The 15,114-nt window shown below is 39.2% G+C and overlaps 1 protein-coding gene across 4 annotated transcripts in view; it reads left to right on the top strand.

The window, feature by feature from the left end:
- The window catches only part of LOC132104492 (septin-7-like), a 393,004-nt gene extending 380,304 nt beyond the window's left edge, over positions 1-12,700 (top strand). For all 4 annotated transcript variants that reach the window (XM_059509994.1, XM_059509993.1, XM_059509992.1 and 1 more), the window contains exons 6-13: positions 807-924; positions 2,087-2,179; positions 6,241-6,337; positions 8,543-8,594; positions 9,028-9,153; positions 11,384-11,519; positions 11,615-11,760; positions 12,581-12,700. In XM_059509994.1, coding sequence (XP_059365977.1) covers positions 807-924; positions 2,087-2,179; positions 6,241-6,337; positions 8,543-8,594; positions 9,028-9,153; positions 11,384-11,519; positions 11,615-11,760; positions 12,581-12,617 — 805 coding nt within the window. In that variant the 3' untranslated portion in view covers positions 12,618-12,700. The remainder of the gene's footprint in view (positions 1-806; positions 925-2,086; positions 2,180-6,240; positions 6,338-8,542; positions 8,595-9,027; positions 9,154-11,383; positions 11,520-11,614; positions 11,761-12,580) is intronic.
- The last annotated feature ends 2,414 nt before the right edge of the window (positions 12,701-15,114 follow it).

The raw sequence follows: 15,114 nt of genomic DNA, 5'->3' as shown, positions 1-15,114 counted from the left end.
TGCTGTCATTTATAGATCTTAAAGAAAATTGGATTCAGAATTGGCAATTCACGCTTACAAAACAGTTGGAATCGGCCAAGAAAATTGCAATCGGTGCATCTAGGGACAAGAATTTTAAAGAGACTTGCAGGTGAACTCTTTTGACTTGGGCTATTACATAATCACATACAGTAGCTGCAAACCACTGTTGCACAGTGAAGAACTGCCCTGAACACTCTAGAAACCACATAGCAACTCCTTTATCATCTCTCAAAACACTTTAGCAAACCTATAGCAATGTGTTGACAACCACTCAAAGACCTACAGCACATTGGTGATAGGTTTTGCCTGGGAAAGTGCAGGTTACGTTGTCAGAAAATGCTAATGTCACACATTTATATTTAAGTGTTTTTGTAAGAGCATGTATGCCAAAAATCACTATTCCTTCGTTTGAAATCCTCCTCTCAGTTCCTCAGGATGTCAATCTGATAAAATGTCACAGTTCACTGTCTATTTGAAACGTATAATTAAAGTTTGATTTAGTGAAGACCCAAAATTAAAAAAAAAAACTTTTCTCCTGCTGATGTGAATCCAGTGTGTGTGTAGTCAGTGGCCTGAGTGGACAGGCACAAATAATTTTCCTGCCGTTTATTTATTGCTCTTCTTGCAGCACAGGGGGCTTTACTACGAGTCGAGTTATAAGTTCAGCCAAGCTGTCGAAACACCAGTGTGAATGTGATCCTTCACTACTGCTCTACAGAGGAGACCTATGCACCTGCTTTTGGACTTGAAACATTAAACCCTCACATTCTCTCTCTATTTGTCAGACTGAAACCACTGGATATTGAGTTCATGAAACGGTTACATGAAAAAGTGAACATCATTCCACTCATCGCCAAAGCAGACACACTGACTCCAGAGGAGTGCCAGCAGTTCAAGAAGCAGGTGAGGGTGATCGTGTGCTGATGCCAAACTGTCTGCTTGTAGATTTAAGGGGTTTTCCCACCCTTAAGTCCACTTATAACAAGGTTCCTTGCCCCAAAAACATCATAATTCTCTCTGTTTGTGATCCTTGTAGTCATAAGCTGGCTGTGAATGGAGTTTAAAGTCCCTTACCATGTTAGTGATAGAGTTGAGGTTGTTGGTCTCATTTAATCTAAATGCAGTCAGTCACATTGTTGTTCAGTATTTCACAATAATAATTAGGATGGAATTTAATAAATGTTCACATAAATTTGGTGGCGCAGGTTGCTAAATAATGTGCATTACAAACTGCAGAGGATTCCAGATTAGCTTTTTTACATTCACGCTAATTCCAAACATTTCGAAACACTGCGAGTTATTTTACAAATGTAACAGTGTGACAGAGCAATTTTTTTAATTGTATTGATCCTTTTTAGTATACTACAAATTCTTGATTTTCTGTTATGGGATTGTCTCCTCAAAGGATACATGCAGTACTGGTTCAAATCAAAACAATATCTTTTAACACGTTATAATTATTCTTAATAGGTTTTGTGCCAGCGTTTGCATCTATGACGCCTTCGAATTCTGTCTAGTTAGGCAGCTCACTAGGTTTTGGAACAGATCCCATGTGTACATAGTACATTTCATTTCATAAAGCAAAGAAAATCTTGTTTTCCATTCTATTATCCCTAAGGTAAGCTTGCTGAAGTTTCATGTGCATGAACAAACATTCAGCCTCCATTCAGTTTGATATTAACTGCCCTCCCTCATGAACAGCCTTTCATAGAGACGCAGGAGTTACACCCTGTCTTGGCATCATGAAAGCATTCCCAGTGTTTCAACTAATGAATGTGGGACAGTTTAACATCTGCAAACCAGCTGAAGCGACTGGTGTGTGTGTGGGTGTGTGTGTGTGTCGCAGTGTTGGGGTGTTGCAAACGGTGGCTCCAGTAAGAGCTGATCATAGCACTAGAGAAAAATCTGTCTACACAAGGTTTTCACGCTGACTCCTTAGAGTAAATGCAATCCCAAACCCGTGACACTAAGAGGCCACAGAGCCTGCTGGGAGATAGCAGGTCTTTTTACTTGTCAGCTCCAATTGTTTTTTCACTCGGTCCTTTTTGTTTTGCTCTTTGCCCAGATAATGAGAGAGATCCAGGAACACAAGATCAAAATCTATGAGTTCCCGGAGACTGATGACGAGGAGGAGAGCAAGCTAGTCAAGAAGATTAAGGTTTGTGTCTTCACAAAAGTTAATGAATGATTCTTTTTGTACTGACACTAGGGAATATTTTCAAAATTGACTAATAGATGGGAAGTCCGAATGACGTTAAGACCCCGATAGATTTCAAATGAAATTTGATTCAAAGAGTCTATGGGTGTGATTTCAAACAAAACGCCAAAATGGAGGTGTTTTGTAGTTTCAGTGGTTCAAATGAGCTCACCAGCATGAACCATCCGGAAAACTTACCGCTAGCTGTTCAACCATCAGTTGCCATCGGTCCATGATGATTATCTAATAGCTGGCAGTCCTCTGGGGTTTCATCTTCTTTGAAGTGGAAATCTGTTTTTGTCAAGGTGTGACAGAAGTAAAAACATAAATTGTGCCAAATTGCAGAGTGTTTGTTGTGCTATTGAAAGGAAATTGTACAGCACATATTGAAATACTCATCCAAACACTGCTCCCAGGAGCAATGGCAGCATCAGAAGGTTTGCTAACGGTTTATTATTTCACGACTATCTTCAGTGTAGCCCTGAGAGGATGCTGGAGACTTTACACAGTGTCAGGTATTTTATCCAGGTTTAGTCATTGGATCGAAGTGCTCTTCATTTACAGTATACTGAGACAATCAAGCATGAAAGAGGTGAGACTGATTGTGGAGGTTTAGAGAGATGGGGTCAGTGCTGTTATTGGGAACTCAAACTATTAAAAAGCTGAAATGAGTATAAATATTACAAGAAAAATGTAAACGAAAAAGAAAAATGTTGAATTGGCAAGTAGCTGATATATGTGACCCTGGACCACATTTCTTTTTTTCCCCCGAAATTTAGATTTATACATCGTCTGAAAGCTAAATAAGCTTTCCATTGATGTATGGTTTGTTAGGATTGGACAATATTTGTCTGAGATACAACTATTTGAAAATCTGGAATCTGAGAGTGCAAAAAAATAGAAATACTGAGAAAATCACCTTTAAATTTGTCCAAATTAATTATTAGCAATACATATTACTAATCAAAAATTATGTTTTGATATATTTACGGTAGGAAATTTACATATCTTCATGGTACATGATTTTTGCTTAATATCCTAATGATTTTTGGCATAAAAGAAAAATCGATAATTTTGACCCATAAATGTATTATTGAATATTGCAAAAAATATACCCAAGCGACTTAAGACTGGTTCCCTTTCAGACGGTTACTCTCGACGTCACGTTGATGAATGACTAACTGGGATATCGCTTCAATAGACCAGTCTACTTCGAGTTTAAACCAAATGGGCCAATGCACATTGGCTTGCAATTATTGCAACAAGCTGCCGCTGATCACAGCATGAGTATAACAAGGCAGCAGGTGCAATGCATACCAGCTTTTCGCTTCAGAGCCGGGCGTTAGTATCATTCTGCTTAACCATGTCTGCTGTGAACTACAAGTTCAGCACGCTCTAGGAAGCTTTGTGTGTTGGCGAGACGGCGCTTCAGCGGTGGTCGTTCCTGTGTCGAGTGGGTTGCACACTTCATGCTGCACTACCCCCTGTCGTGTTGCAAGCGGACAATTCCCCTGTGTGCCTAAGCACCAAAAGAGCATTTCCTAAAGAGCTAATTTCTCTTATAAGGATGCCGTTTCACCTGTGCGTTTCTGGTTGCGATCATTACCTGGCAATGGGTGATGGTCACGATTGCTGCCTCACTTGTCTGGGCGTCGAGCACGCTGAGGTGGCCTTCGTGGATGAGCCATGTTCCCACTGCGGGAAGATGGCCATCACAGAGCTGCGAACCAGGCTCTGCTACCTTCTGGCGGCCGACAGACGAGAACCACTTCCGCCAGTAGCGCGGTATTTGGCGATCCCACGGGCGGACCATGCAGTAGCGATGCAATTGTGTCCTAAGTTTCTTTCACTGAAAACTCTGCTCCTGCTTGTACTGGCCTCCATCAAGAGGGTAGGGGACCTGCATGCATTATCGGTCAACGATTCGTGCCTAGAGTTTGGGATGGCTGACTCCCAGGTGCCCAAGGTTCCCACTACACCCTTCAAAGACCTAGTGGTGAACCTGCAAGCGCTGCCCCTGGAGGAGGCAGACCAAGTCCTGGCTTTGCTCTGTCCCAACCGAGCATTGAGTTGCTAGGTAGACAGGATACAAAACTTTAGGACCTCAGACCAGCTCTTTGTCTGTTACGGAGGCTGGCAGAAAGGAAAATTCCGTCTCTAAGCAGAGGATGGCCCACTGGATTGTGGATGCCATAACCCTGGCTTGTCAGGCGCAGGGTGTGCCCTACCCATTCAGGTTTCGAGCTCACTCAACTAGAAGTGTTGCATCCTCCTGGGTGCTGGCTCGTGGCACCTCGCTGACAAATATTTGTAGAGCTGTGGGCAGGGTGACCCCTTTACACGTTCGCTAGGTTCTGTAGCCTTCGTGCAGAGCCGGTATCCTCCTGTGTTTTCACCTCAAACGGGTAGTGGCACTGAGACGCCCCGGTTAGTGTCGGCTTGCTTAAACTGCTCCAGAGTGTCCGTACTGTAGACCCTGTTGAGATCCTCCATCACCCTAGGCAGCCAGACACAGTGGAATGTCCAGTGCCAGGCCTTCATGTTGAATCCGTGAGAACCATGGAAGGCTGGGTTCCATATTGAGACCTAAGCGGTACTCGTATGTGTATAGTCCACGGTATAGCCTTAGAGCCTGTGTTTCCCCGGCAGACATCTGCCTTCCCAAGAGGGTTTTAATCACCTAAGTTTCTCCATATACACCTAAACGGATGTTATATTTGTATTTGCTCCTGAAAACTCCTTTGGGAAGGATGGGGCTTCCACAGCGTCCCTATTCCAAGTGGAACGAGTACGTTTTCCCAGTGTTATCCAGTCTCACCCAGTGAGGTAGTGCTTTAACGGTGTGTGGAACTACTTGTTCCAAGCCCCAGCCTACACCTAATAGGGGCGCAGGCGGCTCGCACAGGGCACTGGAAGGGGCAGCACCCATGGCGCTTTGGTAGGGATCCCAATTAGTCGGTAATCAACATGACATCGAGGGTGACTGACTGAAAGCAAACGTCTCTGTTACATATGGTAAGCCTTGTTCCCTGAAGGAGGGAACGGAGACGTCATGTCCCGTCACAACGGTTGCAGTACCACCGCTGAGCCGCCAGGTCACCGGCTCGGCTCCTCAGCGAAAACCTGTTATGCATTGTACCTGCTGCCTTATAATACTCACGCTGTGATCAGGGGCAGCTGGATGCAATAATTGCATGCCAATGTGCATTGGCTTGTTTAGTTTAAACTCGAAGCAGACTGGTCTATCGAAGCGATATCCCAATTAGTCGGTCATCGACGTGACATCTCCGTTCCCTCCTTCAGGGAACAAGGGTTACCATACATAACAGAGACGTTTTGTGCTAGGTGTAAGTTGATTTACTAAAATGACTAAATAAAATAAAAATAAAACTGAAATATAAAAGAATTCTAAATACTTAAAAAAATAAATAATAAAATAAATTAAAAACTATTATACATTTTAAGAAGCACAGAACAAATTACTAAAAAAATTAAACGAAACCTGAAAATATAAAAATATTGATAAAAAACTATAATAGTTTCTAAATAATACTAAACACTGGATGTCACACCTGGTTAGGACCGGATCATTTTTTTTAAGAAGTACAGGAACTGGACTAAATGATAAAGCACCGCTGCTTGATTGAATGAATTAAAATGAATGAATGAATGAAAATAAATAAATAAATAAAAATGAGATATACGCTCTAGTGAAGCTCACAAATCGACTGGCTTATCCATATCACACGGACTGATATCGTGGTAAGAGTCAGTCATTTTTATTCATTTTTTAAAATGTCTATGTAGAATAAATTTACATCTCATCTCATCTTTTTTTTCAGCTAATGAAATGCTTTTAGTTAACGATAGTAACCTTACTCAGATTGCACTAACTACTCAAATATTGGCTCCCTAAATTACCCATCAGGGAAATGGGTCAAACAGAGACACACACACTGAGAGTCAATATCAGTCACCTGACATTCCCAGCCTCTCTCTCTCTCTCTCTCTCTCTCTCTCAGGAGCGTCTGCCGCTGGCTGTGGTGGGCAGTAACACCATCATCGAAGTCAATGGGAAGCGTGTACGGGGCAGGCAGTACCCCTGGGGCGTGGCAGAAGGTAAGGGGTGAAAGGTCACCTCCCCCTTCATATGTGTGTGTGTGTGTGTGTGTGTGTGTGTGTGTGTGTGTGTGTGTGTGTGTGTGTGTGTGTGTGTGTGTTTGTAGGGTAGGACGGACCCTGAGGCTGTTGATGTTCTCTAGTACACAACAGACAGATGTGTGTAGATCTGAATATATTTGTTCAGTTTTATTAGCGATGTTTGCTAAAGCTTTTGTTGCCGTCCCACACAGTTTGGGCTTCAGACAGAAATGTAGCTCTTATTGTGCAGTTTGAATATGATAAAACAATTTGACCAGTGACAGGACAAAAAGCTTGTGAAATGTTCCCCAGAAGACATCTAGCCTCCAGTGAATCAATCAGGACTGTGATCATCAGTCAGGTTATGTTTTAAATGGCCAAACCAAAGCCGGAGGACAGGATATCATGTATCCAGCGCCCTCCCTCGGAAGAGAAAATATAAATCTGTTCTTGTCCTAAGAGCATTAATTCATCATTAATAATTAACCAGTGAATACTAGCAATAAGAATTTTCTTTGTGATGATGACACCATATTGGCATTAAATGCACACTTTTTTATATTAGTCAGAATAGCATAATGAAGTGATTGTCCTCCAAGTGATCTGCTAACAGGAAGTGTGTGTATCGTTTGATAGAGAGCTCCTGTAGAGCCGGTCACATGATCCACCGTGCACATATACATACAGTACCAAATATGAGCCTGGCTGAAGTCATCAGTGAAGCAGAAGATCAGATGCTGATTAGATTCGTCACATCTGCTCGCTCACCAGAGCGGTTTGGCTGGAGCTGATGCCTGCCTGAAAGACCTTTGACCTCTGATAACACCAGTGTCGCTGAGCCGGATCCTCTGGAGCGAGCCGTGCTGAGAGCAGGGTTATTGTGTCTGAGCTCAGCGTTTGTCAGCTCTAGACTGATAGAAAAGGCAGATGTGATCAGGAGGGCTGTGGGTTTGATGGCTGTATTTGGATCCAGTGGTTATCTGTGTTTTAAGAGGGTAGGTTTGAATGCCTGAGATGCTTTCAGCAGCATGTGAGCACACAGATGGCATGTGGTTGAGAAGGAGGGAGAGGTCTGCTTCATTCATCAGGAGACACAAGTCAGGGCCAGATCAGGAGCCACCTGCTGGTCAGTTCATACATTACAGCAGCAGAGGAATGAGTGGACCCTGTCTCACTGTCAGAAGAGCTTCAGCTAGCTAAGCAGCTTGTTTGGCTTACTCCTTTTTTTGTTATGTTTCCGTTTTCAATGAGTAGGTTATTTTCTTATTAATTTGTTGTTTAGCTTGGTTTAATGTTTTTTTTTTTGTAACTATTGTTTTGTTTTCAACAAGCAGATTATTTTTGTTTAGCTTAGTGTAATGTGAGTTTTGTTTTTTGTTTTGTTTTTTGGTTGTGTGTTTTGCACATTATTTTGTTTTCAACAAGTAGCTCATTTTCGTCTCAATTTGTGCTTAGCTTTGATTAATGTTTAGTTTTCTTGGAACAGTTTATCTTTAGTGTGTGTGTGTTTTGCAAACATTGATCACAGTTTGCATTTTTCAATGAGTAGGTTATTTTTGTTTAGCTTAGTTGAAATTTTGTTTTTTGGTTGTGTGTGTTTTGCACAAATGATTTTGTTTTCAACAGGTAGGTTATTTTTGTTTGATTTTTTTTTTTTTGTTTGGCTTAGTTTGTGTTTTTTTTTGTTTGTTTTTTTGGTGCAGTTGATTTTTGTTTTTTACTTTATTTTTGCTTTAGTTTTAAAGTTTTATTTGTTTTGTTTAATCTGTGAATTGTTTCAATTGCATTAGACCATGTACAAGCAATCATTTTCGCTTTCATCTAGTAGGTGTATAACATTTATTTATTTTCACAGAATGATACTTTGCATTAGCTTGAGTGAATTATTTTTTCTGCAATCTTCTGCTCAATATATTGAATCACTTTAGATTTAGTGTGTATAGGCTTTCAGTCTGCTTTTCAGATTATCTGTATATAATCCCTGTTGGATATTCTTATGCAGTTTTGCATACTTTTATGAGAATAGTCGATATGTAAGGTGTGTACTGTGTCTAACAATGAAGAAATGGTACTAAGTATGAAGTAAGCCACTGTCTGTAATGTATTAAGATTATATTTCATTAGATATGATTAATAGTATGCCAGTTGCCATACTGATTCACTTTAAACTGATTTTGTTTTCAGTGGAGAACGGAGAGCACTGTGACTTCACAATCCTTCGAAACATGCTCATCAGGTACATAACCCTGTTTCTACACCAGCACTAATACCTTCGATGGAGCTGACTTTCTCATAATCCCTCAAAACTGACCCCTGATCAGTCAGATGACCTTTCAGAAACATCCATATTAGAGCGATTCATCTGTGGCCCACTGTAATAAACCTTTGTTTGAATGTCTGCAAGATTTCAAATGTTTGAAAGAGCTCACCAAGGCTGCATTTATTTGATTAGAAGTGCAGCAATAATGTGAAATAATAATAGTACAATTTAAAATAACTGTTTCCTGTGTGAGTGGATTTATTCCTGTGGTGTAAAGCATCTTTCCTCCACTCTTCAGTGTCAGTATAATATGATGATTTGCTGCTCAAGAAACATTTCTGATTATATAAGACAGAGCTGTACACGCTGTGATGTAAATCTGTCATTTATTTGTTCTCCTCAATCACAGAACTCACATGCAGGACCTGAAGGACGTGACCAACAACGTCCATTACGAGAACTATCGCAGCAGGAAACTGGCCGCTGTCACTTACAACAGCGCAGACAACAACAAAAACAGCGGCCAGCTCACAAAGTGAGTGTTTTCATTTCAAGCCATACTTCAGCAAGTGTACACAAACATGATTTTCTGATGTCATTTTACTGCACATGAAGCAGATCACCACATCCGATCAGTGTAGAGACGTCTAAACCTGGAGCCCAGAGCTAGACTAACACATGCTAGCAATGCTGATAATAAGTCAATGCAGTGATACTGAACCAGTCGACACATCCAGGCTTCCTAACAGCACAGACCTGTCACTAACCCTCACATACAGTCCAAACGCTACTGTGTAGAAAAGAGCCCCCATCTTAACCAAAGCATAGGAGCACCAGAAGTACATGATTCAGCTGCTAACGTTGTTTCTTTCTAACTCTCCATGCAGTGTGAGCATGCTAAGTGTTTGTGTTTTTCTGATTTTAGATCTGACACAGTTGATGGCATGTAAGTGTCGTGCACAAGTTCACATTCGTCTTGTCCTCTCTCCTCTGCTCTCTGTTGTTCCCTCTTTCTCCTCGTCTGTTCACGTTCGGAGTCGGGCGTCCTGATCGATGTTCACTAGTGTGTGTCACTGCACTTCCAGCTTTGTCTTAGGGACATTGTCAAACTGCTGTTCTGTAGCACGTGGGTCCTCCTTTAGCCAATTTAAGGATGTTTATCCTGCTTTATGTCTGCTGGAAGACTTGAAAGTAAATCAAATGTGTTTCTTAAGAAGCTAGTCAACTCGGGACATGTTCATGGTAAAGTATTTTGGATACTGATTGGAGTAAAGGCCTGTACATACCAATATTTGGGCACAGCATAATTTTGAAATAAAGCAGTGTCCTTATAAACACTTTCACACAACGTTTATTTTTATTTTTATATCAAACTAGTATGTTGGTTTGTTTTTGCGATCAGTTATGTTTTTTAATTTTTAAATTTTTTTTTTTTGCATTTTTGGTTTGTGTGGTTATTTTTTGTTTGTCTATTTTTATATATTTTTTTTTTAAACCAAAATTAGTATTTGATTGTTTTTGGGATTAGTTAGTTTTTTTTTTTTTTTTGCAGATTCTGTCATTATTTTATTTGCATTTTTTGGTTTGTGTGATAATTTTTTCTTTGCATTTCATTGGTTTTTAGTTAGTTTTTTTCCTGGACTTTTTAGTTTCAGACAAGTCCAACCTAATGAGATCAGGCTCAGCGGGTTGAAAACACTTGCTATAAGCGGTCCCTGTTTGATTCAGAGTTTGGGATTCATTTCTTGATTTCATGCAATGACACGATTGACTTTTCTTCTGAAGATTAAGAGATGGTTCTGAAAAACATCATGAATTTAAATAAATTTACAAGCCAGAAAAAAACACAGCTGCTGTCACAAAAGAAAATATTTACATTAATGCAAGTGCGTTAACTAAATGTAAGTAATATTTTATGTAGGTTCACAAAGAGCTTAAAAAGAAAAACATGCAAGTTAAGCCATTTTTAAAAGCTTCATATTTTCTAGAGCTTTTATTTAAAGTAATATAAATTAATTAAATAATAAATACAATTCATATAAATGTAATAAATAATTAGCAGCAGCAAAAGCTGGTCAATTTGGGCAATGAAAAAATCTAAAAACAATGTTTATTCGGTCTTATTAATGTTATATCGGTCTTATTAAAACAAAGTTTGCTCAAACTAAACTCACATTTAGCTTTATGAAAGTCAACACAGGTGATCTGTTTTGTCTGTTTTTTTATTGAGTGGGTCATTTTTGTTTAGTTTTTTGTTTGTTTTTTGCGGACTGTGATTTGGGTTTTGTTTAGTTTGTTTTGTTTGTTATTTTTTAAACTGAATCATGGAAAAACATGCATTTTTACTTTCATCCAGATGTGCTGTTTTTCAGACAGTAAAAGTCACTCACATTAAACTCAGAATAATTTGAATAATATCATTCTGCAAACTTTTGCTCCATTCTGTATATTCTCATTAGATTTGGTGTGTACAGGCTTTCAGTCCTCCACAATCCAGCTCCTGATTATCTGTATATAGTCTTGACGAGTTAATTTGCTGTGAGTGTTTGATTCGTGATGTTGGCTTTGTGCTTCGTGAGCGGCTGCACACTAACACCGCTGCAGAACAGCTTACTAACTCACACTGGGTCCTCGAGTCTTCCCATCAGGCTCCTCTCTTCCCTACTGCTCCTGCATCATTTGTCTCTAAAGCTCGGTCAGGCTTTGAGTAAAGCATCTAATGAATGTGTGTCGATGCTGTCGCTCGTGTGTGTGGATGTGAGCAGGAGCCCGCTGGCACAGATGGAGGAGGAGAGGAGAGAACATGTGACCAAGATGAAGAAGATGGAGATGGAGATGGAGCAGGTGTTTGAGATGAAGGTCAAGGAGAAGATCCAGAAACTCAAAGACTCGGAGGCAGAGGTAGCACCAGAGATTTCCCGCTGTGTACTCTTCTGAATTGATGGTTGTGTTGTTGAGTCTGAGTTCACTGTGCTGCTGTGATTTGGTGTGTTCAGCTGCAGCGGCGTCATGAACAGATGAGGAAGAACCTGGAGGCCCAGCATAAGGAGCTGGAGGAGAAGAGACGTCAGTTAGAGGAGGAGAAGGTCAGCTGGGAGGCTCAGCAGCGCGTGCTGGAGCAGCAGAAGCTGGACGCTTCCAGGTACACACAGCAGAGCTCTCATGATAAACCTAGTGAGCTGTTGAAGGCACAAGTGCATGCATACTTTATGCATAAGGAAATCCCAGAATGCATGACATCACACGTTTCTTTCTGAATATATGTTTAAATGTCATTTATTCCTGTAATCTGCAGCTGTATTTTCAGCATCATTCCTCCAGTCTGCAGTGTCACATGATCTTTCAGAAATCAGTATAATATGCTGACTTGCTGCTCAGTTATTTTTGGTGCTCAGTTACTAATTATAATAATTATTTTCAGTGTTTTTGTTGCTTAATATTTTTTTCCGGATTCTTTGATAAATAGAAAGTGAAAAACAACAGCATTTAATCGGAATAGAAATCTTTTGTAACATTATTAAATTCCTTACCGTCACTTTTGAGAAATGCATCCTTGCTGAATACATTTGCTTATTCTAAACGTTTTCTGAACGGTATTGCATTTCAGAAAAAAAAAAAAAATAGATCCTGAAAAGAATTTCACAGATTCCGAAAAATCCATATGAAGCCACAAAAAGTTGTTCTAACATCGATAATAAATCATCATATCATACTGATTTCTGAAGGATCATGTGACACTGAAGACGTGAGGAATGATGCTGGAAATACAGCTGCAGATCACAGGAATACATTACATTTTAAAGTATATTAAATAGAAAACAGTTATTTTAAATTTTAATAATATTATACAATATTACTTGTATTCAAATAAAAACAGCTTAAGCATGAAAGAAGAAAAACATTTGACTGATAGTGTAATTAAAAGATATTCTGTTGTAAAGTCTAATGTCCTTGTTTATTAGGACCCTGGAAAAGAACAAAAAGAAGAAGATCTTTTAAACCGCTCGGACCATCACCACATCATCGTCTGTCGACCAAACTCAAAGATGTTCTGTTTGATGAGTGTTTGTGTGGGACGCTGTGTGTCTGCGCTCTTCACTGACCTGGAAACACTCCTCTCCATCGCCCCTTCAGACTAAAGCATCGGTTCATTCACCTGACCTCACAGAAACAATATTGTTTGAATTTGTAATGCGTCAGATGCCCCTCCTGCATCGCGAGTTTGTTTAGTGTTTTTAGACATGAGGTCACTTCCTGCTCCTCTCAATAAAGGCTGAATCTTACCTCAGGCATTTCTGGCCTTTAAACGGCAACCTTTTCTGTGGCTTCTTCTTTTCCCTTCCTGAAATGTTAAGCTCTTCCAATATTTGTCTAATTTAAATTATTTAGCCATGGACCTTAGCCATTCATGAACTATTTTTTTTTTTTGTTACCATTTATTTGATAATTTTCCAGTTCACAGTTTGTTTGTTTTAAGTGCTTGTGTATTTGCACGTGCTTTACGAATGTCACATGATGTGTCCATGGATCCTCCTGTAGTGAAGAGCTGTAGGACATTATGCAAATGCAGGATTCATCACACATGATGTGTGTTTGTAAGTGATTAGTTGATGTCTGTTGGCTTCCAGTGGGAGTGTTTCCTGCTCCTCCTCGTGTAAACTGATTCAGGAACAGTGAGCTGGCGCTCTTGGCCAGTGGATGTGTGTTTTTCTCTCTGTAAGAGCTGGCCACACTCAGCTCTTGGTCATGTACTTCTGCAACTTTTTATCATTTTGTTTCTCTTTGTTTTGCTTTTTCATTTTTATTGTACAAAGTCACATAATAAACTTGTGATGATGCTATTTTAATAGCACGAGTTTTAGTTTTTTTCGTCTAAGGGGAAGAGATACAATGCTGGGCCACTGATGTTTATTGTCTGTATGTTATATTTCATACCGAGGAGTCAGAGCTGTTGTGGTAATCATTGAATGCAGCTTTATAAAGGGCAGAACATGAAGTTCAGGAACAGATTTGACCGGAAGGGGGCAGCAAACACTGAGTCAATTCTGGATGAGCTTCCTCTTCAACTTTACATTCATTATCATCATCTTCTTTTTTCTTTTTTTTTTTCTTTTTGAACCGTTAAACATTAGACTTTTGGATAAATGTCTTAAACTCAATTTTACAAATGTGTCTATACAAACTGCATGTGAAGCTTTGTTTTGTGATTTGTCTGTTTTTTTATTTTTCAGCTACCACTAATCAAAAAAAATATTTACAAATTCTCCTATGAAGTGTGTTATGATTATAACTTATTTATGCAAATATATTTAAATAAACAATATTATTTAAAAAAAAAATATATATATATATATATATTTAAATAAAAATGTTTTTTTTATTTGTTATTAAAAAAATATAAAGCATTATTATTTTATTATTATTTATTGATAAAAAAGATAATTTTAATTAAATATTTTGATGAAAGCAACAATCTTGTAAAAAAAAAATACACAATCCCGTTTGAAGTGTGTTTTTTGTTGTGTTTTCATATTTGTCCGATGAAGTGCTGTTACAGTGCTGTTCAGTTAATGTTAATGCACACACATAAATGAAAGTTTAGGGTTGGACAATGCACTGGAGTAAATGTTAATACACACTATTACAGCTTGTTTTGGCAGTTTTGTTTTTAAATCTAGTCCCATAGATGTTTTGTTTGTGTATATAAACTGAGGGCTGAGTCTGGGTTTTGAGTCTGAGTCTCCTACTCAACCCAGATCCTTCTCTTATCCAGAAACGGTTTAATTTCAGTCATGGGATCTCGTCAGCGTCATCTCCAGGGCTCAGTGCTGTGAGATGTGCACCAATGCATGACATTTGTGTGTGTTTGGTCTGTTTATCTGTAACCTCTGTCCCCATTTTATGTGTAACTCTCAAACAAATGTTGACCTTTGAACTAATGTGGTCTTGCAGTAATCAGCGGTGGATTCGCTCATCAGGTGATGTGACTCCTCTTGTCCTGCGATTGGCCCATCGTTATCCCTGATCATCAAGATACATGCTGCTTCAGCCAATCGGCGCTCAATCCCATTTTTCACATCATAGGAAGCCCAGGCTGGAATAGGTGCTCTCAGAAGATGTGTGGTAAAGATTTCAAAGAGAAGTCAGTGTGCTGAAGGTTCACAGATTGACACCAACACAGTAAAACAACACAGAAACGGATCCTTTCAAATGACTAGCCCTGCAAACAAGAGCACTGTGCTTACATCACATGTTCAGTTATAATGTTTGCCAATAAAGGTAATATTACTGGTTTGGTTTGTGTTTTCTTGTTCGTTTGTTTTTATGTGTTTTGTTTTGTAGTTATATGTTTTGGTGTTTTGTTTGGTAGTTATATGTTTTGTTTTGTAGTTATATGTTTTGGTGTTTTGTTTGTTTTGTTTTGTAGTTATATGTTTTGGTGTTTTGTTTTTGTTTTGTAGTTATATGTTTTGGTGTTTTGTTTTGTAGTTATATG

Source organism: Carassius carassius, chromosome 25 (genome assembly GCF_963082965.1).
Source record: "Carassius carassius chromosome 25, fCarCar2.1, whole genome shotgun sequence".
NCBI lineage: Eukaryota > Metazoa > Chordata > Actinopteri > Cypriniformes > Cyprinidae > Carassius > Carassius carassius.
The sequence above is the reverse complement of the archived record's forward strand: the minus strand, read 5'-3'. Positions and strand labels throughout refer to the sequence as shown.